We start from the raw sequence: 25632 nt of genomic DNA, 5'->3' as shown, positions 1-25632 counted from the left end.
ACTCACAGCACGCGTTCTTTCATTTCTAACCCCATCCCTGCCAACTCCACCATCCCAGCCACAACGCATTTTGAAGTGTCATTGCGTGTGCCTCCAGAGAAACCAGAAATGTCACCAATGTTGACATTAGAAATGTCACAAAAAGCTAATACTGCTTTCCAAACAAAGCGCTTTTTGAAGTTAAGAGCTGAATAAGTTGAGGCCATATTCAAGGTGAAATGTCTGACAGGGGTAGGCGGAGGTCAGAAACACTATTGTCTCTCACAGGAGGCCTGGAGACAATACTGTATTTTTCTCGCTGTGACCTTTTCATCTTGAGCCGAACGGCGTATTTAAAGCTGCCCCCCCGCTGAGTCGCTCAGCCAATGGGATCACAGCCCTTGCACACAGTCTGCAGTGGCCCTTAAAACAACCACCCCACCCCCTCCCGTCCCACCTCAGTCCCAATTGATGGCATGAAAAACGTGAGAACAGCTTTTCGGGCAAAATAATTGATGATCCTGTTCATAAAGGAATAACAGTTACACTACATAAAATAGTTACAGTACATAAAATGTATTTATTATTTTTTCTATTATTTAGGTATTATTGTTTACTATCTATACATGTATTATTATTACAGTTAACATGTTTTAAGAATATATTTATAATATATATATTCATAGTTTTGATGCCTTCAGTAAGAATCTACCAATGTAAATGGTCATGAAAATAAAGAAAGCACATTGAATGAGAAGGTGTGTCCAAACTTTTGGCCTGTACTGTACATGCAAAGGTATTTATCTGTTAACAATGTTATATTTATTTGTACCAATATTATAAATTGTTCAGTGTTGCTTCACAATGTTCATATATATATATATATATATATAAACAAGATTTTATGTTGTAATATATATAAACAAAATGTTATGTTGTAATATGAAGATGTGTGTGTGAATATGAATATGTGTGTGTGTGTGTGTGTGTGTGTGTGTGTGTGTGTGTGTGTGTGTGTTTTTTGAGGTGCCACTGAGCAAAGCACCGTCCCCACACACTGCTCCCTGGGTGCCTGTCGTGGCTTCCCACTGCTCACCAAGGGTGATGGGTTAAATGCACAGGACACATTTCGTTGTGTGTAGCGTGTGCTGTGCTGTGTTTCAACGACAATCACTTCCCTTTCACTTTCATATAAATTATATATCTAATATACATTAGGAAAATGCACCGTGTTGATGTCCCCCTGTCTAGTGTTATGTATTAAACCCCTGTCGTGTGAAGTGGTGGTAGTAGCCTAGTGGGTAACACACTCGCCTATGAACCAGAAGACCCGGGTTCGAATCCCACTTTCTACCATTGTGTCCCTGAACAAGACACTTAACCCTAAGTTGCTCCAGGGAAACTGTCCCTGTAACTACTGACTGTAAGTCGCTCTGGATAAGGGCGTCTGATAAATGCTGTAAATGTAAATGTAAATGTAAATGAAGTCGTGCATATGCGTCCTCCTTCCTTGCCATGTCCAGCCCAACGTGACAATAAGGTTAAGTAAAATGAAGTAAACCATCAACCATAAATCAAATATCTTAATATGTTTGAATATATCTTTGTGTGAAATTAAATTGTTGAAAGCAGCACTAATTCACAAATTTCATCCCATGAATTCACAAAATACGAGCATGAAACTAAACTAGGAAACAATATGTGACACTTGCATGTTCCAGGATCACAATGCCACCCATGCCCCCTAATCAATGGTTCATGGGTATGAAAATGAAAATCTAAATAAGGGACCGCTCCAGAGTCTCAGATGTTCTGTTTTTTGCTGTTTTATTTTATAGATTTCTGATATCTGGAATTTGTTATTTCAGCAGCCAGCAGTTATTGTCAGCATGATTAGGAAAAACATGAAAAGGGAAGTCTAATGTGCAGCAAGGTACTTCGCACAGCCTTGCAGTCACATTTTCCAGAGATGTGATGTCAATGGTTCATAATGGGGTCAGGCCATTATTCCTGACAATCAGCTCCAAGCAAAAGACTGCAAAAATGTGTAATTAGTGAAATAATTCAGGTGAAGCATAAAACAGCAACTGTTGGAAGCTTGTCAGAGAAAAATTCACTATCATATAAAATATAAATCGTGAGCTCACATGATACAGTGCCTGGCCAGCGGCCTGACTGAAAAAAACATGGCAAAAAAAGTTTGCTACTATAAAATTTTTTACTCTAAAAACAGGTAAAAGTTACAGTTACGGACCAAATGTGCTCACTTTCATTACCTGCTCTTCTCATAACCTGGCCAACTATCATACTATTAAGCTATTGTTAAACTGTATTATACAGTGTTTTTTACTGATTTTTATGCTAACCTAAGACATGCACTGTTGTTCAATTGTTGTTTTTTTACTGTTGTTTCACAAAGGACAATTTCAGACATTTTATTCTATGAAAGTGTAATGACAATAAAAAACATACTCTTACATAGAAACTCAGAATGTGTTGCTGCAAGAAAGCCAAGTGATGCCAACTTTATTCTAATCCAGTTACCAGGAATGTAGGACGTGGAAGGCTGAGAATCAAAAATTAGGATTTATCGTAGTAATTCTGTCACGACTCGGGTCTCAAGGCGAACAGAGGTGCAGAACAGTGACATTTTATGAGAGGGATTTTAATAAAACACAAACAAAACAGGCACAATGGCCTAAAACAGAATGGAAATAAGCATGTGACCGTTGTCAGGAACTTGAAAACTAAGTATTACTGCAGCAGCGTTATCTCGCTGGTCTCACCTCCGTCCTACAGGCGCCCTAATCACAGACGCACTGTTCAGTGGCACTGTTGTCAGGCTGATAGACGATTACTTTTTTTTGTTAACTTTTTTAACTCCAAATAAAACCATCAGTGATCATGTTAAGTCAGGTTAAGCCATGTACTAACAAGCCAATTGTGTTAATGCTTTTACATGCTTGCTCTCGTTGTTGCAGGTTTCTTCTAGGCTCTCTGGTTTCCTCCCACTGTTCAAAGGCATCCACATTAGGTGAATTGGCAACAGGGACTAAGCGGTTATGAAAAGTGAGTGAGTGAGTGATGATTGAATCAGTCCACAAAATACTGTTTTTATGTCAGAGTTATGTAGGCTGATTGAGACCCAGGTTGATATACAGGTGTGCACAAAAATCCACGACCCTGCATAGGAATAAGTGGTTATGGCAAGTGTGAGTATTTTACAGGATCATCAAATGCAAATTGTTAAAATACTTTTGTTATATATAAAATGTGTGTCACAAAGGTGCCTTATTATTATTATTTCATATAAAGCAAAAAGTGATGTCCTCGTATGCATGCAAGGAAAAAAAAAGCCCAATAAGATTCAGAATCATGGGTCTGAACCGAATACATTGTAAGGACAGGCCCGTTTAAACACCACCGCTACATTTTTGCTGATCAGTTGCGAAACACAGGGTTCTGCAGGGTGACTGTGGAATAAGGGGAGCTTTATACTGAAACCACAACGTGGATCAGATCCGGCCAATCTTCTCTCGGTGGAATAATCTGAAGCATGTTCTGAGTACCGGCTTCAACTCACCAATGCAAGCAGGCGTTCTCCGTGGTGAAATCTTTTGCTGAATGACAGAACGTCGTTTCGGAACACGCTGTGAACAAAAGATAAATTGAACTAGTTTACGGCTTTAAATCAATTTGTCCCATAGTCACAGACAGCATGCAGTCTGCAAAGGGGCCAACGTGACAGCAGAGCAGCGAGGGAAACCTCTGCCTGCACTTCACGAGGAGTAACTAATGCTGATTGACAGAGATGCAGAGATCAAAGCTGCCCCCGGGCCGAGAGGTGGGCGTGTCACAGCTGTCAGTTCAGAAACTCTCGCCAGTTACTCCCCAGTCCTACACTACACACTATACCAAATCAAATTATCATTATCATTGTGTGAGAATCTAAATATATATATAATAAATTACCTAATTAAATCCCACGTGCAACTAAAGAATTAATTTCTGGCTTCCACTTTTATCGTTACATTCAGATTCTGTGTGTGCCATAACTATTCTGGACAATCCTATTTTCCACATCTCACCTGCTTGGATTAGTCTTCCGATCTAGGAAACTAAAACAGCCAAACTAAACTAAACTAAAACAGCAGTCAAACAGCCAAGACATTCCCAGACACACGTTGTCAGAACTTTTCTGAAACAAAAGAAACAGGCTGGCATTTAAGGAAGTCAGTTGAAGTAAGTGAAGAGAACCTAAACCACGTTGACCATTTTTACAATAAGCATTACGCTGTCATATTCCAAAGCATCGCTTTTTCCTAAAATCATCACCTTTTTAATTATTAATATTAACTGTGGTTCGTTTTTGTAGTACAAAAATGACAGCTGAAGACCTGCAGATCCTAAGGTACTTTTTAGGAAAAACTGAAATCAGGGTAAAAATCAGTCAGTCTTGTAAACTAAGCACCTCTGATATTTTTACTTTGAAATAATAAGGTTTCATGAGAATTTTCATCCAAGAAAAGCACTGACGAAATTATCTTGGATACGTTTCAGAACACGCATTTCCCATTGCCTGAGTAGACATTAGTACATTACACTAAAAGCCAATTTATGCCTGTTTTATCCATGGAAATTACAACTGTGCTTTTTTTTTTTTTGATTGATTACAAAGAAGACCTAATGGATTTAGAGATTACTCATAACATTTTGAGAATTATGTATAATTATGCAACTGCAATATTATGCTTTTTAATGTTGTGATTATTCTAGTAATGTTACTACTTTTTTCTTGTAATATTACATCCTTATCCTCATAATGTTAAGATATTAACCTAGTAATAAAATGTCTTTATTCTTGTAATAGTACAATCTTATTCCTATAAGGTTATGACTATTGTCGAATTTTTGAAATACAATATCTTTGTAATAATACAACTTTATTCTCGTGTTACAGCTTTGGTTAGGAAATTGTGCAAATAATTTAAGTTGGCATGGAGGTTACACTAGTCATCCAGAGTCTGATGACGACAAACTTGGCATCAATGGAGGAAATACTAATAATGTACGTATAAAAAAATAGGCACTCTAAATTTGCATGCAGTGCTGTTTATTCTTCATTTTTTTTTAATTTATCTATCTGAATTGGCTACCTCACAATTTACAGTGTAAATGTAGGCCATTAGATCAAGCAAAAAACAAAAGAAGAAAAAAAGAAAAATATGCTTCGTTGCAGCAGTTTATCAGAAGTGATTTATGCACATGCAGATGAAAAAAGGCCGAACTGCAGAAAGAAAACAGAGGCCACTGGCCCTATCCATTTGCTGCATTAATGCTGGGTGAAATGGCCTCGCTGATGGAGTGATGATGGGAAAATGGCCTTCCTGTTTGGGAGCCCTTGAAGTGATTGATAGCCACGTGAACGGGGCGCGATGCTCTCTGACCATTCACGCTTTACGTCGCGCCATAGAGCGCATAAGCATACGGGGGATGTTGGTGGTTCGCTGGCCTCTGCTCCGACTCAGACCTCGGCAGAAACAGTAACAGATGTTTTAAAAGAGGCAGCTGCCTTTCGAAGCCAACTGCATCATGGCTTTCAATCAACACCTAAAGTCACATTTGTTTCTCAAGCAAGTTGATTACAGGTAGAAACCTCAAAAAAATAACCTCAAAGTCAAGGATTCGAGGTTTACAGGGAGTGCAGAATTATTAGGCAAGTTGTATTTTTGAGGAATAATTTTATTATTGAACAACAACCATGTTCTCAATGAACACAAAAACTCATTAATATCAAAGCTGAATGTTTTTGGAAGTAGTTTTTAGTTTGTTTTTATTTTTAGCTATTTTAGGGGGATATCTGTGTGTGCAGGTGACTATTACTGTGCATAATTATTAGGCAACTTAACAAAAAACAAATATATACCCATTTCAATTATTTATTTTTACCAGTGAAACCAATATAACATCTCCACATTCACAAATATACATTTCTGACATTCAAAAACAAAACAAAAACAAATCAGCAACCAATATAACCACTTTTCTTTGCAAGGACACTCAAAAGCCTGCCATCCATGGATTCTGTCAGTGTTTTGATCTGTTCGCCATCAACATTGCGTGCAGCAGCAACCACAGCCTCCCAGACACTGTTCAGAGAGGTGTACTGTTTTCCCTCCTTGTAAATCTCACATTTGATGATGGACCACAGGTTCTAAATGGGGTTCAGATCAGGTGAACAAGGAGGCCATGTCATTAGTTTTTCTTCTTATATACCCTTTTTGCCAGCCACGCTGTGGAGTACTTGGATGCGTGTGATGGAGCATTGTCCTGCATGAAAATCATGTTTTTCTTGAAGGATGCAGACTTCTTCCTGTACCAGAAACTGGCAGTAGGACTGAGAGTTGAGCTTGACTCCATCCTCAACCCGAAAAGGCTCCACAAGCTCATCTTTGATGATACCAGCCCAAACCAGTACTCCACCTCCACCTTGCTGGCGTCTGAGTCAGACTGGAGCTCTCTGCCCTTTACCAATCCAGCCATGGGCCCATCCATATGGCCCATCAAGACTCACTCTCATTTCATCAGTCCATAAAACCTTAGAAAAATCAGTCTTGAGATATTGGCCCAGTCTTGACGTTTCAGCTTGTGTGTCTTGTTCAGTGGTGGTCGTCTTTCAGCCTTTCTTACCTTGGCCATGTCTCTGAGTATTGCACACCTTGTGCTTTTGGGCACTCCAGTGATGTTGCAGCTCTGAAATATGGCCAAACTGGTGGCAAGTGGCATCTTGGCAGCTGCACGCTTGACTTTTCTCAGTTCGTGGGCAGTTATTTTGTGCCTTGGTTTTTCCAAACACTTCTTGCAACCCTGTTGACTATTTTGAATGAAACGCTTGATTGTTCGATGATCACGCTTCAGAAGCTTTGCAATTGCATCCCTCTGCAAGATATCTCACTGTTTTTGACTTTTCTGAGCCTGTCAAGTCCCATTTTGCCAAAGGAAAGGAAGTTGCCTAATAATTATGCACACCTGATATAGGGTGTTGATGTCATTAGACCACACCCCTTCTCATTACAGAGATGCACATCACCTAATATGCTTAATTGACTTGGGAACGAAGCCCTATACAGCTTGGAGTAAGACAACATGCATGAAGAGGATGATGTGGACAAAATACTCATTTGCCTAATAATTCTGCACTCCCTGTATGACTGTTCCAGGGTGGTAGTATGAACCAGAAGACCCAGGTTCAAATCCCACTTACTGCCATTGTGTCCCTGAGCAAGACACTTAAGCCTAAGTTTCTCCAGGGGGACTGTCCTTGAAACTACTGATTGTAAGTCGCTCTGGATAAAGGCGTCTGATAAATGCTGTAAATGTTTAAATATTAGATGTTGCAATGCCTTGTCTAACCTATTTTGAGAACAGAATCATTCCTTTTGGGCTTCGTTCCCAAGTCTGTTCCATATTTCTAAAAAACCACCTGCGCTTAGAAAATGCAACGTCATGATGTATTTCAAACTTGAATGCATGCACATTGGTCTTTCCAAATCTTTTTTTTTATTGCTTTTGAGGAATACATTTTTAACCAAAAAAGAACATTATAGGTCTTCACTTTTTATTTTACAACACATGTAAACTAGGTTCTCAAACTGTGGTGCATGCAGCCAAATGTGTGGCACCCTCTAGTGCTAGTGGCCAGGACTCTCTGTGATTATTGTTAAGATTACTGTAGTTATTGTTCTTAATATCTTCAATGTAGTAAAGTAAATATCCTCACTTGCTGTATGTTTGACTGCAGTTTTGACAGTGGATGACAGTTAATAATAAATAATATTAGTATTAGGAATACACTACTGATTTGTACTGCTTATAACAATGGGGTTTCGATGGTGGTGTTAAAAAGTTTGAGGGCTACTAATGTAAAACATTTAATTAAGAGACGTTCTGCACATTTCATGTCTATTTGTTTACACTGAGCTATTTTTATTGCCAAGGTCTAGTTTGAGCATCGTGGACTGGTGCGACTTTTGCAAATGCAGTGCATTGCCAGGGACTAGCGGTCCATGGGGAACTCGGCACACCACCTTTGTTTTCCAGGCCTAAATGTCTGAACCCACATGATGGATGGTTCACTTTTCATGCACGCAGAGGACAGCATGCGGAGAAAGGTCAGTGCCCTCTTCAACAAACACAAGCCCGCGGCGCTGCTTGGCTGGAGGCTGAAAGAAACACACAATTTGATTTTTTTTTGTTTGACCGTATTTTATATCAATCTGCAGTTGGATGCATCTGCATTCGAGCCGTTCTCAGTTGTCTTTAGCAATGTTTACTGATAAAATGATGCCATGCGTTAGGGCTCTGCCTCTCTCTTTTGGCCTCAGTTGTCCCATTTTGAATACGAAAGGACATCCGGATGTTTCTGGAAGACCAGGCCTGTCAGCTTCAGTTCTTGTCTTGGCTGGACACTGATCCACAGCAGTCGCTAAATATGAGGTAAGGCCAGACATCGATGAAAACACACACTGCCATTCTGGCAGAGCCTGGCCAGCCAAGAGAGGTTTTTATGGCCCTTGGACATCCATGACCGAATCAGTTAAAGTGGTCATTTAGTCCAAGCCAGCAATAAGAAACACAGTCGGGGGGTGATTGGTGTTTGGCCAGAAGAAACATTGCAGATTGTCTTTTAAGGCCACTTGGACACTCTAGGCAAATATCGGAGGAATGAGCCATGAACTGAGATCAGTTCTCATTCATGCAGTAAAAAATGTTTTGCATGTGTCGTCATATACGACTGCAATACTAGATAGATAGCTAGATAGCTAGATAGCTAGATAGATAGATAGATAGATAGATAGATAGATAGATAGATAGATAGATAGATTATACTGAGAACAATGTTCAATAAATCTTATAAATGTACAAAACATTGATGAATACTGAGCCAGGTTTGTGGAATCACCATTTTAGAAAAAAGCGTGTTACCATGGATGGTGAAAAAAAAAGATAAATAAACTCTACTTAGGTACCACATCCATAAAGGAGGGAAACACCAACTTCTTCTGTGAAAAGAGGCCCCCAGTGATTCCAATTTTGCCAACCAAAGGTGTTTTAAAGGTAAATGACCCTAGAAGGCCGACTTGTCACCACCTCCCTCATAACAACAGTGAGCCTCTGTAAAGGAGGAGAGACAGAGAAGTCAGTGTGAGGTATGGCCGGATTCGGTCTGATTCTTTGCCAGGTTAGGGACAAAACTGACCCCAGAACCCGCATCACCTGACCCCCCCCCCAGAAAACTTAAAGACGTGTCCCAGTGAATCTCCAGGCTAACTGAATCTGTAGTTCGTTAAAGGAAATTGCTCCACGGATCAGAATTTCAGGCTCAAGATTGAACGCATGAGCCCGAGCCATGTGGCTTTTCCCACCAGAACTCAAGCTCGTGCTTAATCCCTTGTGATAAACAAATCCACATGTGCAATCGTGCACAAGTCCAGTGTGAAACGTGAGAGAGAAATCAATTGAAAACACATGAAGATGAAGAGCCATTTCCATTGTGTGCATGGCTGAGAACATAAAATAAAGCATTCAGGCTAAAGGGGTGCAGAATATTACATTTTCCCAGACTAAACATGCAGTCTGTAACAATGGTCCGGTTGTGATAATTCTGTCCCATACTTCTCAAATGTTTTTTTTTTTGGTGGGAAAATCAGATTACCTCAGTTTTTTTTTTTAACCAAACATATATTTAGCAGCTTTTAGAGAGGTTGCGGTCTCGGTTCTGATTGGCTGGTGGCCTGGAGCGTCAGTGTCTGTCATTGGCTGAGCAGAACGACCCCACGCGCTCGCGCTCGCGTGGAGAGACAAGTGTATAAAGCTGTGGCGACCCTGCACGAGCGAATTAGAGCCACTTTCGTGCCGTGGATTTATTTTGAATTCATTTCTTCTCCCCGCCGGCAGAATCTGACGGAATAAAACGCGATGGCGGCTGCGTCCTCGCTGCTTTTCCTCGCGCATCTGCTGCTGTCGTTGCCCGCGACCGACGCGACGTCGGCGGACTCGGAGGCGCGCGACCGTGCGTCGCGGGAGCGCGCGCCGGACGGCGGCGGCGGCGGCGACGCGCGCGACGCCGCTTCCGCAAACATGTACAAAATCTACGACAAGTTCGCCAAAGACCACCGGCAACGGGACGCGAACACCGTGAGGAGCTTCAGAGCGGTTCCCGGTCAGTGGCTCTATTAAAATACGAATCAATTAACCAACGTGTACCAAAGTCCTACAGGTTCTATCGCGGCGTTAACAAATGGCCTTCTGGAGACAATTATTAGAACATTTACATTTGCGGCATTTATCAGGCGCCCTTATCCGGAGCTATTTACAATCAGTAGTTACAGGGACTGTCCCCCCCTGGGTGGAGACACTCAGGGTTAAGTGTCTTGCTCAGGGACACAATGGTAGTAAGTGGGGTTCGAACCTGGTTCATACCCACTCGGCTACTACCACCCTATAACGAGCAAATTTACATTTGCAGGTTTTAATACTTTTGGGAGGAGAATGTAATTTAACGCCACGTTATGAGCCGGGTGACAGAAGCTAAAACGTGAATACGCGGCTGGGTCTGTGTTGGAGCGAGAAATGTGTAAAAGTCTAGGCTCTCTGCTTTAAGCATTTCCACGTGGCAGAAGCCTTGTTTATCCTTTTATTAGCCCTTCTCATAAAACAGCAGAATCTGGTGGGCATGCAATTGAAATTGAGGGGGGAAAGTGCTGTTTATTAAACGGGGCCACATGGCGAGTGGCGTTCTTTTTCATTTGAGAGTGATTCATTCTGGAGTAATTCATTGGAGCTACTCCAAAAGTTCCAAAAGTTACCTAAATCTGTGTAAATATGTGCTTCCAGGGTTCATTAAGAACAAGGTCGTCTTCCAGTTCAATCTGACCTCCATCCCAGACTCCGAGGTGATCCTGTCCGCCACCTTCCATTTCCTGGACCAGCGTCACCGGCCGTGGAGTTGCAGGCGTTCCAGAAGCCTCAGCTGTCGCGTCCAGCAGCTGCATCAGCCCACCCCAAGTCATCTCATAGTCAGGGGTCTGTCCCCAGAAGCCATCTTCCCTCTGGGAAATATCTCTCTCCCGCCCCTCAGAAAGGGACACTGGCAAGCAAGGAACATCACCTCTGTCATCACACAGGGACGGGCGATGGGTGACATCTTGGTGTCCATTGAGTTTGACTCTGGTGAGAGGCACCTCCGACATCAGGAGCAATTCCCCAAATCCAGTTTGCCATATATTTTGGTCTATGCAGATGACCTGGCCATCACGGAACCCAACAGTGTGGCTATGTCACTGCAGAGGTACAGTCCTTTCTCAGTGGGCGAGGACACTGCTTCCCCAAACACGAGAGCCAAGCGAGAAGCAAACCAGATCCACAGCAATTTCCTCCCCGACGTCCATCACGCTGATGCGAAAAGCAAAGAGCTTTGGGAGAACACCTACTTTCCACTCAAACCCAGGTCCTTTTCCAAAGAAGGTCCAAAACTGGGCCAGGAGATTCCAGGGGAGCTGGGTAAATCCCAGGTCCTCAGCTTTGACGAGAAGACCATGAAAAAAGCTCGACGGAGACAGTGGAGTGAACCAAGGCTCTGTGCCAGACGGTACCTCAGGGTGGACTTTGCGGACATTGGTTGGAGTGAATGGGTGTTGGCCCCGAAAGCATTCGACGCCTTCTATTGCGCTGGAGCTTGTGGATTTCCAATTCCAAAGGTTAGAACTTCTTATTTGAATGCAATAAATCAGTCCAGTCAGAATCCCGATTGGACCTTTGTGAAACCCAGCAGTAGATTTCTGTAAAATGACCCTCTTCCTAGTCTCCAGACTGCCTGCAAAGTTTAGATCTTCCTCACTTTATGGATGTTGGGTACCATCCCACCGAATATCAGGTATGAAATCAAGTGGAAAGCTGGACCTACTGCTCCAGAGTTCTTCTCGAGATGCTGCTCGGTCGGGTCATTTGTGGTAATGTAGGGTTGGAAGAAACCTCAGACCCTTCTAGCCTTGTAGAATGGTCTGTGCATATAAGATTGTGTTTGTACAATTTGATTAAATTGTATGTTGTTGTTTCATACTGTTTGAGGGACACCATCAACCGGAATGAAATTCCTTGTACGTGTTTAGCCGCATACTTGGCCAATAAATACAATTCTGATTCTGATTCTTACCGATTTGTTCTTTCTTTGTTTTTTGTTTTTTTTCTGCAAGGTTGTTCGTCCCTCCAACCACGCCACCATCCAAAGCATTGTGAAGGCAGTAGGAATTGTACCTGGCATCCCCGAGCCTTGCTGCGTTCCTGACAAGATGAGCGCACTGCCTGTCCTCTTCCTGGACACCAGCAAGAGCATCGTCCTGAAGGTTTATCCCAACATGTCTGTGGACACGTGCGCCTGTCGATAGGAGAAACATCTTCTAATTCTTCTTTTTCAAAAGACTATTATATACAATGCCCCCCCAAACACACAAACAAATACATATCCGATAAGCTCTTGAGAAAGAGACACACAGCCTCAAAATCAGTTTTACAGACCGTGGGTGACGATGCACATGGGATTGCAGAACGATAGTTGAAACAGGCTATTTATGGGCACATTTTACGGCATTATTGTTTTGCCCTGGCAGAATAATACATTATCATTGACTAGATTAACATTTTTGTAAATATTTCTGTCGTCATAGCTTGTTTTTAAGCCATACTTACAAAGGATTGTAAAGGAAGGATGAAGACTTTCTTTCTTGCATCCTTTCCTTTTTCTATACATTGCTGCCATCTGCTGCAGATGTGGGTGCAATTCAACAGTTTTTTTTTTTTTTTTTACGAACCAACCACTTGCATGTCCTGCAGAGAGTGTTCAGGGTTCCTCACAAGAACATATTCATCTGATGTGTATTTGATCAGTTTTATGATTTATGTTTTTTTTTTACGCATTATTTTTCAGAGGAAATGTTCTTTGGTACACTATGTACATAGCATTAACAGAATTGTTTGTGATATACTGATTTTTACAGTTATATTATCATGAACAGTAAAGTACCTAGTTGTCATTAAATACTGTTAACTATTGTTTTTATGAGGCAGTGTAGTAAATGGAATTTTAATTTAAATAATTGAGAGAAAATAGGCTTCCTGTATTTTTTTTATTGGCCTATTTTATTGCTATTTTTGTGTGTATACTCACCCTCCTGTGTTTTTATTGCATTCTGTATCTCTATACCTCATAGTTCATACTACACCAAGGCAATTACATTTTTCAGTGTATGAATATATTTGTATTTTATATTCAGCAGCAAAATAAAGAAAACATGACACTGAAATACAGTGTGTAAAGTGTCATGAATTGGTTTGTACTTTTCTTACAAAGTACGAAACATTCTTGACCAATCCCTCGTTTCTGCTTAAGAAGTGAGTTCCTTTCACTTTCACATCTGGACCAGGACCAGGACTGTTTTTTTTTTCTAACCCTTGCTTGTGAAAGACCTGATTGAGCTACGCAGAACAAAACCAATCTTGGGCCAGTTCTCTCACGCTCTTTGAACCTCATGCTTCCACAGAGATAACACTTTGGTGGGGCTGTTAGAACTTTTTATATAATTGACTCAATACATTGTCTTAATAAAATAAAGCAAATTTAGACCGTCTTGCTTGTTGCAGTTTTGATGGCGATTAGTGACTGAGCTGCAGAAAAAACGAACACCCACACCCCATAAATTTGAGGAAGCGTTTGTCAATGACCTCACAACTTCAAGCATCGTACTCATTATCCGCACCGTGTTTACAGAACCTTCATTAACTCCAGGACCCCCGGCGATAACAAGGCCTGCACCAAGGCATCAATAGTCAAGATAAGAATTGCTGCACTACTATTTTGGTAGTTCTACAAGAGTGGTGTTTATCATAGAGCATGGGAGTGAACCGGGGACAGACGGTTCTAGCATCGGCGTTCTCAATTTCCATGATTATCGCTCAAAAGAAAGTCAGCAACTGGTTCCTATAGAGCAGAAATCAATTGAACGGGGGGCGAAAATGCGGAACTCGTGGAATTTCCAAACGTGCGTTGGTCTGGTGGTGTTCATTGGGTCACTTTGGGCCAAACCTTTGCAGGGTGGAATTGAGCTGGACGAAACCCAGGACGTGCTGAAGATGGTGGCTCAGGAGGAGGCAGCTGAATCAAGGTTGCAAAAATTCCTGGGCACAATGAAGGAAGAGTTTCTGAGGAAGCTCAACCTGTCTAGCGTGCCGCAGGAACACAGCAGGGTGCACCCGCCGCAGTTCATGATCGAGCTTTACAACAAGTACGCCTCAGACAAATCATCCGTGCCGCGGTCAGACGTCATTCGCAGCTTCGTCATTCAAGGTACAGCAAACGAGACGGGTTCCGTTCCTATTGCCATGTCCATTTTTCTGTAACTTCCTTATTTCCAAAAAAAGGTTCTGCATCATGATTGATTTAGTATATCTGCAATTTAAAAATAATGATATGCAATGTATTGATGAATTAATTAATTAGATCCTATAAAGAACACTTTTTTTGCATTTTTTTTTTAAACAATGTACATGCAATGATTCCTTTTTTCTTACACTTACAACTTTAGCCAGAATCTCATTTTGGCGCGGCTAATTAGCTTTTGTCCTCTTTCTGCATCCCCTCACAGATGTCACCCACTCCATTACAAATGGCAGCCTGTCAAAACACAGGCTGCTGTTCAATGTTTCCATTCCGAGCTATGAAGAGATCACCATGGTTCAGCTCAGGCTGTTCACCCTGACAGACAAAGGACCAGCCACATCCTGCCATGGTGTGTTGGCTACCGTCAACGTCTATGAAGTAGAGCACCGGCAAGGCCAGGCCATCACACATCTCCTTGATGGAAGGGAGGCTGTAGGGATCAAGCACTCGTGGGAGACTTTTGATGTGACCTCTGCCATCCAGAGATGGGTCAAGTCGGGTCACGCCGGCGATGAATTGGAAGTGCAAGTCAAGCGCCGAAACTGCGGATTTCATAAATCTGGTAGTTTCGATGTGAGTCTCAGTTTGAAGGGCAACACCTCTGCAATTCTGATTGTTTTCTCCAATGACCTCAACAGCAGGAAGAAGGAGGCCAGGAAGGAGGTGAAGGAAATGATGATGCACGAGGAGGATGTGGTTCTAGCAGAACCCGATGCACCCCCACCGTTTTCAAGCGAAGAGCATTACAGCCTTCATCCAAGGAGGAAGAGGCATGCAAAAAAGAAGAACAACAACAACTATTGCAGGAGGAACTCCTTGCGCGTGAACTTCAAGGACATTGGATGGGACAAATGGATCGTAGCCCCACCCGAATATGATGCATTTGAGTGTATCGGGATGTGCTTTTTCCCACTAACAGATGACTTGACTCCATCCAAACATGCAATAATTCAAACTTTAATCAATCTAAAGAATCCCAAAAAGGCAAACAAGGCATGCTGTGTCCCAACTAAGCTAGACCCCATCACAGTCATGTACCAAGAGAAGGGCATAATCACTGTGCGGCACATGTATGAAGATATGAAGGTGGCAGAGTGTGGATGCCGATAATGAGAGACGCCTATATGTGCTGCTATGAACATTTACTGTCCATTCACAGAGGGCCTTTCGGTCCGCCAAATAAATGCATACTTAATAAAAATGTTCACAATCATGTAATAATACATGTACATTTATTAAGAAATGTATATTTAAATGTATTGTTTTACTTGTTACTGGTTTCCATGCATGTATCTTCATCAAACCTATTCAAAATATTTTGTATATTGTTTTAATTTTATAAATAACTTCATCTTTTATCTTAATTTCATAGAATTTGGAAAATGATCAGGTATCTCACATTAATATGATTATTAAACATATTCAGACATGTAAATCAAGGCATCTATAATAACTTTTTAACCCAATGTTCATTTGTTTGTTTCAAATGTTAAAAATATTTAGTTTTACTTTAATACTACATTTTTCAACTGGTTGAAATGGTTGTACAGTATTTTGATGAGCTCATGGTGAAATGACAACCTTACATTCATCCCCCATGTAATAAAAAGAAAGCCTGGGCAAGTGGCACGGTCACCTAGATTGGTTCCCCTTTCCGATTATCCTTTCTTTCTTTGGCCAAACATTCCTACAGGTCTGACGCAAGGACCAATGTACCAATGCACCAACCGTCTTAAAATGGGATTCCAGGTTCCCATTGGCTACAATGAATCAGCAGACAGGATTACATGAGGTACAGGGTATTAAAAGATAAGCAAGATTAACAATACATTATGCCGATTAGCAGCCAGAAGGAGTTGCATAATTTCACCTTGTTTTCATTCTCCTCCAACTATAATGCCTATCTGGCCAAGTTAGCCAGCAAGTTGAATATTTAGCACAAGGAAAATGTCCTTTCTCCTGTCAGATTCTGGGTCTGCACTACCACTTCTAACTTTGAAGGTCACCTAGAACAGATTTAGAAAAACTAATACGGCAAAAGCTGACATTAATTAATAAAAATGCGACCATGAACTAATAATTTAGAATATAGTTCACATCAACACTTTTGTTCAAATAAATCGCCTCTACTGTCTTTGCTAAAGTATTTGTAATCATTTTCAGTCTGGTATTGTCTAGATGATGCAGCAAAGATTAAGGATTTATTGAAAGCAAAAGCCGCTTATGTTGTTGTTCTTGTCCAAAACCTGGAGGCTGGGGGATCAGAGTCTCATCGGACAAAGGGATTGCTTTTCAAAAGTATCTGCCATAAATCAAGAGACATATACAAAAAAAAAACAAATATCAAAGAAGATGGCAAAGACTCTTCTTTTTGCACCGCTCATGCTGCTCTGCCGATTGTGGATTGCCGATGCGTCGTTTCAGGCTGCCTTGGTTCTAGACATGGCAAAGATTCTCCTGGACAACTACTGCTTCCCAGAGAACCTAATCGGAATGCAGGAAGCCATCCAGCAGGCTATCAACAGCGGAGAAATTCAACACATATCCGATCGGAAGACGCTTGCAGCTGTACTGTCCACTGGCGTACAAGGTGCACTTAATGACCCCAGGCTGACCGTGACCTATGAACCCAACTACACCCCAGTGAAAACTCCTATGCTCTCCCTGTTCTCCAAAGACCAGCTGGCTCGACAGGTTAAGAATTCTGTTAAATTGGAGTTTCTGGACAAAAACGTGGGCTACCTGAGGATCGATCGTATAGTAGGTGAGGAGGCAACTGCAACCCTGGCTCAATTCATCCAGGAGAACATCTGGAATAAAGTGATAAATACCGACGCATTGATTTTGGATCTTCGATACAGCACAGGAGGGGAATTATCTGGAGTCCCTTACGTTGTCTCTTACTTCTCGGATCCCGAACCACCGACCTTATTTGAAAGAATTTATGAACGACCGAAAAATACGACTAAAGAATTGTGGACACTTTCCACTCTTCAGGGAGAACGGTATGGTAAGAAGAAGGATTTGATTGTTTTGACCAGCAAGCGCACCAATGGGGCTGCTGAGGCTGTTGCATACACCTTGAAGAATTTGAACCGGGCCATCGTTGTTGGAGAAAGGACCTCGGGAGGGTCAGTAAAAGTTGAAAAGTTAAAGATCGGGGACTCTGGATTTTACATTACGATACCCGTGGCCAGATCAACAAGCCCTCTGACTGGACTGAGTTGGGAACTTAATGGGGTTTCGCCTTCGGTGAATACAAAACCCAAAGAAGCTCTTTCTAGAGCCAAATCCCTCCTGGCAATTCGAAGCACGATTCCGAAAGCAGTCCAGAGTGTCTCTGATATCATCCAAAGATACTATTCATTCAGAGACAAAGTTCAAAGTGTAATAAATCACCTGGAGGCAACTGACTTTTTCACAGTCATCTCTGAGGACAACTTGGCAGTCAAACTAAACTATGAACTTCAGTCGGTGGCAGAGGACCCACGTCTGATAATAAAAATGGCAAAAAACAGCCCTCTCGTTGTTCAAGACGATCCTGAACTGGAAACGATCCCAGATGACCAGTCATTTCTCCAGGCTCTTGCAGAGAGTGTTTTCAAAGTACGGATCCTGCCAGGCAACACTGGATATGTCAGATTTGACAGATTTGTTGATGCAATGCTGCTGCAGAAAATGGAAGTTCAAATGGTCAGAAATGTGTGGGAGCCAATCAAAGGCACAGACAATCTTATTATTGACTTACGCTTCAACACGGGCGGACCCTCAGATTCATTGTCAATTCTGCTCTCTTACCTCCATGATGTTTCATCCAAACTTCAACTTTTTACCATTTATGACCGTGTCCAAAATACAACAACAGATTACCACACCTTGCCCGACATTTTGGGCCCATCCTATGGGTCCACACGCGGTGTGTATGTTTTGACAAGCTACCATACAATCTCTGCTGGAGAGGAATTTGCTTATCTGATCCAGTCTCTGCACCGAGGTACCATTGTTGGGGAGATCACATCTGGTAATCTGCTGCACTCCAAATCTTTCAACGTCAAGAATACAGACATTGTCATCACGCTTCCTGTCATGAACTTCATAGACAACAATGATGAGTGCTGGCTTGGAGGAGGGGTAGTTCCAGATGCCATTGTACTGGCTGATGAAGCAGAGGAGCAAGCACTAGAGGTCATCCAGTTTCATCAGGAGATTCGGTCTCTGGTGGAGGAGGTTGGGGAACTTCTGGGCATGCACTATGCTTTGCCAGAAATCGCAGTAAATGTCAAGAAAACTTTGCATACCAAGTGGACAGACGGTTTTTACCGGCCTGTGATTGACTACGAGTCTCTTGCCTCACAGTTGACTGCAGACCTCCAGGAAATATCTGCCGATCACAGGCTGCACGTTTTTTACTGTGACGTAGAGCCTGAGTCCATGCTAGAAGTTCCGAAGATCCCCACGGCTGATGAAGCCTCATACATAATTAACACTCTCTTCAAAGCGGACGTCCTGGTGGGGAACATCGGCTACCTGAGGTTTGACATGATGGCAGACATTGCGGTGGTTAAAGCAATCGGCTCGCAACTTGTTCAGGTGTGGAACAAACTTGTGAATACCTATGCACTGATAATTGACCTGAGATACAACATTGGTGCTTACTCTTCAGCTCTCCCACTTCTGTGCACCTATTTGTTTGACCCCGAACCACTCACTCACCTGTACACTATTTTCGACCATGCCACCAACACAACAACAAGAGTAATGACCCTCCCTGAAGTACTGGGCCAGAGATACGGACCTACAAAAGAAATCTACATTCTCACAAGCCACATGACCGGCTCAGCAGCTGAGGCTTTTACACGGACTATGAAGGACCTGAAAAGGGCCACAGTAATTGGGGAACCAACCGTCGGAGGATCCCTCTCCAGTGGCACATACCAGATTGGTAACAGCATCCTGTACGCCTCCATTCCCAACCAAGTTGTTCTGAGTGCAGACAATGGACAGGTCTGGGGTGTCTCTGGAGTTGAACCTCATGTGGTGGCTCAGGGAACCGATGCCCTGAAGGTTGCCAAAAACATAATTGCAGCAAAAAATTAATTGTATGTTACAATTTTGTTGCCGTTACATTTTCTGTCAGAGTCTGCAGGATGAACAGATCATCTCCCCATTCCTCCCCATCTGAGCCTCTTTCTCACATTCACCTCTGTAATAGTTATAAATATGCATTATAGCAAGTTTAGTTTAGTTAAGAATCCATTGCAATTAATCATGATTATATTAATTTATCACTTCACAACCCTAATGTTTAAATATTTGTTTTACTGGCTTTAACAAAGAAATTATTTTAGTATTAGCATATTTGTATGTAATGTTGTAATTTGTACATTTACCATATACTAATGTATGATTTTGACATTTAAAAAATAAAGCTGTTGACCTTAATTTTATATTGCATTTATTTTGTTCTATTTATCTTAGATAGTGATAATCAGTTACATCTAATAATATATTGTTAAAATACATTTGCATACACAATAAACCTGTGTTTGCATGAGAAAAAATATACAATACTTTAAAGTGACAATGATTATGAAACATCTATTACACAATGACATTTTTCTACCACAAACCTTTGCCCTCCAGCCTTTGTCCCAGGTGGCATGTTGTACAAATACGTTTAATGTTGGTCTTTTAGGCCACTTACTACACATACATTATTAATTAAGTTGTTATTGTATTTCCAATGCACTCAGAAGCATAATGAGATTAAGGGTTTAATGAGAAGCAAAGCCTCTTAAGTGTTTGTTAACAGAAACCTCACTGTGAAAGCTGCCTCATTTGTCAGCGGACTTCGCTGGCGAACACAGCAACGCTCAAGAGAAGTTCCTTGGACACTGTGGTCAGTCAATCAGCCAAGATGTCCTGCTTGCCGATCCTCCTGCTAGCCTCACTCGGGGTCTTCAGCACTGTCTTTGTCACCTGCGATGCTTTCCCACCAGCGCTTATCATGGACATGGCGAAAATCTTGCTCGACAACTACTGCTCCCCGGAAAAACTCGCTGGGATGGAGGAAGCGATAGAGGCTGCAACCAGCAACACTGAAATCCTAAGCATCCCAGATCCCAACGCACTAGCCGGTGTGCTTTCAGAGGGGGTGAAAAATACAATTTATGACTCTAGAGTAGTAGTCACCTATGAGCCAAACTATGTTCCCATCAAGTCTCCAGCTCTGCCAGCACTTCTTCCTGAGCAAATGGCTGCTATGCTCCAAGGCTCTATCAAGGTGGAAGTCCTTGATAGCAACGTTGGCTACATGAAGATCCAGCACATAATCGGGGAGGAAATGGCCCAGCAGATTGGACCACAACTCATAGAAATGATTTGGGACAAACTTCTTCCAACATCTGCTTTGATCCTGGACTTCCGTTATACAGGCAGTGGGGACTTGACAGGTATACCTTACATTGTTTCCTATTTCACTGATCCTGAGCCACTCATTCACATTGACACAATTTACGACCGTTCCTCCAACACCACGACAAATCTCATGTCAATGCCAGCGCTGATGGGGAAAAGATATGGTACCACCAAACCTTTGATCCTACTTACTAGTCAGAATACCAAAGGTGTTGCTGAAGATGTCGCCTACAGTCTCAAGAATCTGAAAAGGGCCACCATTGTTGGTGAGAAAACTGCAGGTGGATCAGTGAAAATTGAGAAATTCAAATTAGGGGACAGTGATTTCTATGTGACTGTACCTGTCGCAAAGTCAACCAGTCCCATTACTGGAAAAAGCTGGGAGATTGTTGGTGTGACACCTGATGTTGAAGTCCTCGCAGATGACGCCCTGGATGCTGCCGTAGAAATCCTCAGCCTCCGTTCTGAGATTCCTTCCCTCCTCCAGGATACAGGCACAGTGATCGCAGAGAACTATGCTTTTGAGGACATTGCCGCAGATGTTGCAGAGAAGCTAGCAGGACTTGCAGCAAGTGGTGAGTATGATACGATCAATTCCAAGGAAGAGCTCTTGGCCAAGCTCTCCAGTGACCTTGTGAAGTTGTCCGGGGACAAGGGTTTGAGTGCGATCCCCAGTCCACCACCGCCTCTCGTGGTAGGCAACATTTATATCTTCAAACCATGACTGTCATTTTAAGAATAATATCATTAAAATAATGTCCATCAATATTGACTCCCCCAGAATCCATCTCCTGAGATGCTCGTTCAACTGATCAAACTCTCCTTCCAAACTGACGTGTTTGAGAACAACATCGGTTACCTCAGATTTGACCAGTTTGGTGACTTTGAGCAAGTTGCTGTGATCGCAAAGATTATTGTGGAGCACGTCTGGAACAAGGTTGTGGACACTGACGCTCTGATCGTCGATCTCAGGCGAGACCTTATTTCTATTTAGCAAATGTAATACCACAAATTATGCAAATGACTAAATATACATTTGAATATAAATATATATATATATATATATAAATACCTTTCAAAAGTATTTTAACATGTGGTTAAAAGTGAGTGAGGAAGTTTTAATGTGAGATAAGTATTTCGGAATATTGTTATAGGTACAATCTTGGTGGGTACACAACAGCACTCCCGGGGTTCTGTTCCTACTTCTTTGACAATGACAAAGAGATTGTTTTGGACAAAATCTACGACAGACCCTCTGGCACCACGCATGAGCTTGTGACACTGTCAGAACTAACAGGTAACATAGTCAACTTCAATTACTCGTCAGGAACCATTTTTCTTCCAAATATTCATTTTGCCGCTATCTCATTCACCCAGGGACGAGATACGGTGGTAAAAAGGGCTTGGTGATCCTGAGCAGCGGACAGACTGCAGGAGCCGCTGAAGAGTTCATCTTCATCATGAAGAGGCTTGGGCGGGCAATGATAATCGGGGAAACCACCCTCGGGGGCTTCCAACCACCCAAGACCTTCCGTATTGGTGAGAGTGACGTTTACCTGAGCGTCCCCACCGCCCACTCGGACACGACCATGGGTCCGGGCTGGGAAGGTGCCGGAATCATTCCCCACATCCCAGTGTCGGCTGAGGCTGCCCTCAACACGGCAAAGGGCATACTTAACAAGCAGTTTGGTGGTCAGAAGTAATCCTGTTAAAATGGAAATGTGAGGGCAGCCAAATGTTCTAGCTCTTAGTGCAGCAGGCTTTCCTTTCTTCTAACATCTTCTTTTAGCAATTTGCCACTTTTAATAATTATTTTTTTTTTTTTTTTAGAAAAACAGCATGTGTACCTAAGTCTGCTAAATCTTTTTTTTTGCAGTTTTTCACACAAATCATCACTACTTTTTGCACAAGCAAAATATTGCACATATAAACATGATGAAATCACTGTCTTTTTTTTTGTGGAACCCTTTTTTGTTGTATTTGAGAAGAAAAAAAAACATTTCTATGAGTAGCATGGGTGCTATGAGGCCTGAATGACTAAATAAAAAAATAAAATGGTAAACAAGATTACTACTCTGTGACGTGTGACCTCAAAACCCTGCTGTTAAGATCTGTGCAAAGGTTCATGCAACCGTTTTAAGTCCCAAACTGTAGAAATTCCATATGCTCTTGCACAACTGTGGTTCACATCCAAAGCACGTCGTGTTTATCTGAATAAGCCATTTAACCGGCCCTCTGACTGTGACTGTGTTGAAGGCTGAAAAAAAAAACTGAGTGGAAAAAAAAAATGCATGGAAAATATCAGGTCGTGGGGGTTCAACCCAGTACAGCCACAAGGTGGCAGCACCCACATTTGTACTGTATGTATGAAGAGAGAAAGATAGGGAAAATTGCATGGCTCTATTGTATTAAATAAATGCTCAAAGAAAAGATTGGGTCTTCATTTTGCAACGATCCCCGTCTTAGTGGCCAAATAGATGCAGATCTGTTGCAAATGACAATTCACATGAATATAAGGCCAATTTAGAACTGCTGGAAGACCAGTAACTGTTCAAAAGACAAAGCAAACACAAAATCACCCCACGGAACAAGTGCACTGCAGGTGAGAAACGAAAAAATACACCAGAACTGTGCCAAAAAATGCAAACATGATTGATATGTTTCCATTTTGTTAATGAGAAAATAGGCTGCTAAAACCCCATACCAGACAAACATACTGGTAAATCCGGATCTGTTTCTAATTCTCATTTAACATTTAAAGAATCTGACTGGTCACAGGAGGACAAAAGGTTGGGGGAAAGGTGGAAAACATCAGTAATCCTATACATCTGTAGCATCTCAACCATGTTTGTGGAGTACATCCTGACAGACTGTCCTCTTGCCTACAAACTGTGCGTCCAGCATACCAGTCCATCATTAGGTCCTAATTATCCTAATTAGGGTTAGAATGAAAACAAGGAATCCTCCAGGAATGGGCGTGGGAATCCCAGGACTGGTCTATGTAATCTGAGTGATGGGAATGGTGTCGCCTACAGGCTCAAGAATCTGAAAAGGGCCACCATTGTTGGTGAGAAAACTGCAGGTGGATCAGTGAAAATAGAGAAATTCAAATTAGGGGACAGTGGTTTCTATGTGACTGTACCTGTCAACCAGTCCCATTACTGGAAAAATCTGAGAGGCGTGACACCTGATGTTGAAGTCCTCGCAGATGCTGCACAGTGATTGCAGAGAACTACGAATTCGCTAGAATTTAGACCAGAAACTGCTCCAAAATACAGGAAACTGGTGACTGAGATGACACATCAATTTTCAGAAATAAATTAAATGAAAAGAGCGATTAAGATTTTGGCATGAAGATATTGTATAGATCTATGTTTTTGCTATTTAGTCTTCCATTCTGTTGCCAGGAAAAATATTATATTTTACACCTGGAGGATGAACTATTCCCAGTACATGAAATATTGATAAATTGCTCAGAATGTTACTGAATTCATATTTGCTGATGTATTTAAATGTATTTAAATAAACTTGAATTGGACATGGTTTTCAGTTGTCCAGAAGACCACAAGGGGGCGATATCAAATCCATAGCCAATAAACCTATGTGAAAGAATGCAAAGTGATTGTCATTGTGATACACAGCACAGGACAGAAAACAAAATTTGTCCTCTGCTTTTAACCATCACCCTTGGTGAGCAGTGGACAGCCACGACAGGCGCCTGGGGAGCAGCGTGTGTGGAATTAATTCTAATGCATCATTTGTTTATTAATGCTCAGCAAGAACCACCTCACTATCGGAACTTGACCACTACTGTCGATTACAATTCATTTCATCCATTTCAAGAAAACGTGTGGTTTTTAAATAGCTCTCTTTGAATGACCCATGTTCACTGGAAAATAGAACACCCAAAATAAAACTAACATTTCACAACACTGGATCTTTGGTACTTCCTTTTTCGTCCCATGCCGACAAAAGGGTTAAAAATCAAACGATTGAACTAATTTTAGATATAATTATAGATTACTGTATTGATGACTAGAGTAGCTCGTTAAATAACTATTACTCATAACTAATAATATCAAAGTATTTTGGGTTTGCTGTGGAATTTGCGGCATTGATTTTTGTGATTTTTACCTAACAGCTAACAACCCTGCAGCTGCAACCTCGTGTAACAGCAGTTTCATATTCACATTAACTTATAAAAAAGGTATTTTTGTTAACATGACAAGTAAATCATTACTGGCAAACCACAGAGCAACGTGAACCCAATGTTAGTTACTTACGTGTATACTACCTACTACTACTTAAGATCAGAGTTAAATTCAGAGTGTATCGTTTCTACAGTTTTTTTACGGTGAAAGCCTGATCTTGTACAGGCGATTGGTTTGGTCTGAAGCTGAATCCTTCCCAACATGGCGCCAGAAATCACGGGCGAGTTTCCCGCAGAGATGGCGAATAAACATGTTGAAGCCACATCGGTGCGTAACCAGAACAAGTGGCGGGCAAAGCGGGGTACTTGCCGAGTCAGGGGGAGTTGTTTCGGCACTTTCTGACCAACGTTTTGAATAGAAACGCTCAGGAATGGCAGCGCCATGTTGAAAAGGACGTTGGTCCCGCCCACTTCTTTACTTTGATGGGTCAGACTGACAGATGGAAACAAAGAGTGGAACAATTGGTGAAATATTCCATTAATGATGGTTTTTATTTCCCATTTTAAATATTCACGACATTAATTGTCATGA

The 25632-nt window shown here is 41.8% G+C and overlaps 4 protein-coding genes across 4 annotated transcripts; all 4 read left to right on the top strand.

The window, feature by feature from the left end:
- The first annotated feature begins 9848 nt into the window (after positions 1 to 9848).
- On the top strand, positions 9849 to 12837 carry gdf10b (growth differentiation factor 10b). The gene is made up of 3 exons (XM_028969749.1): positions 9849 to 10201; positions 10876 to 11738; positions 12234 to 12837. The coding sequence occupies exons 1-3, from the start codon at positions 9958 to 9960 to the stop codon at positions 12423 to 12425; spliced, it is 1299 nt and encodes a 432-aa protein (XP_028825582.1). The 5' UTR covers positions 9849 to 9957; the 3' UTR covers positions 12426 to 12837.
- A 1212-nt stretch (positions 12838 to 14049) lies between these two features.
- Positions 14050 to 15583, top strand: gdf2 (growth differentiation factor 2). The gene is made up of 2 exons (XM_028960298.1): positions 14050 to 14380; positions 14679 to 15583. Exons 1-2 carry the CDS (start codon positions 14050 to 14052, stop codon positions 15581 to 15583), a joined length of 1236 nt encoding a protein of 411 aa, XP_028816131.1.
- Positions 15584 to 16459: 876 nt separating this feature from the next.
- irbpl (interphotoreceptor retinoid-binding protein like) lies at positions 16460 to 19915 on the top strand. The gene has a single exon (XM_028963954.1). The coding sequence runs from the start codon at positions 16697 to 16699 to the stop codon at positions 19568 to 19570; it is 2874 nt and encodes a 957-aa protein (XP_028819787.1). The 5' UTR covers positions 16460 to 16696; the 3' UTR covers positions 19571 to 19915.
- A 383-nt stretch (positions 19916 to 20298) lies between these two features.
- Positions 20299 to 23320, top strand: rbp3 (retinol binding protein 3). The gene is made up of 4 exons (XM_028963966.1): positions 20299 to 21584; positions 21672 to 21862; positions 22045 to 22187; positions 22268 to 23320. Exons 1-4 carry the CDS (start codon positions 20391 to 20393, stop codon positions 22591 to 22593), a joined length of 1854 nt encoding a protein of 617 aa, XP_028819799.1. The 5' UTR covers positions 20299 to 20390; the 3' UTR covers positions 22594 to 23320.
- Positions 23321 to 25632: the final 2312 nt, after the last annotated feature.

Source organism: Denticeps clupeoides, chromosome 2 (assembly GCF_900700375.1).
Source record: "Denticeps clupeoides chromosome 2, fDenClu1.1, whole genome shotgun sequence".
Classification (NCBI taxonomy): Eukaryota; Metazoa; Chordata; class Actinopteri; order Clupeiformes; family Denticipitidae; genus Denticeps; species Denticeps clupeoides.
Note: the sequence above shows the minus strand (reverse complement) of the source record. Positions and strands in the feature narration are given on the sequence as shown.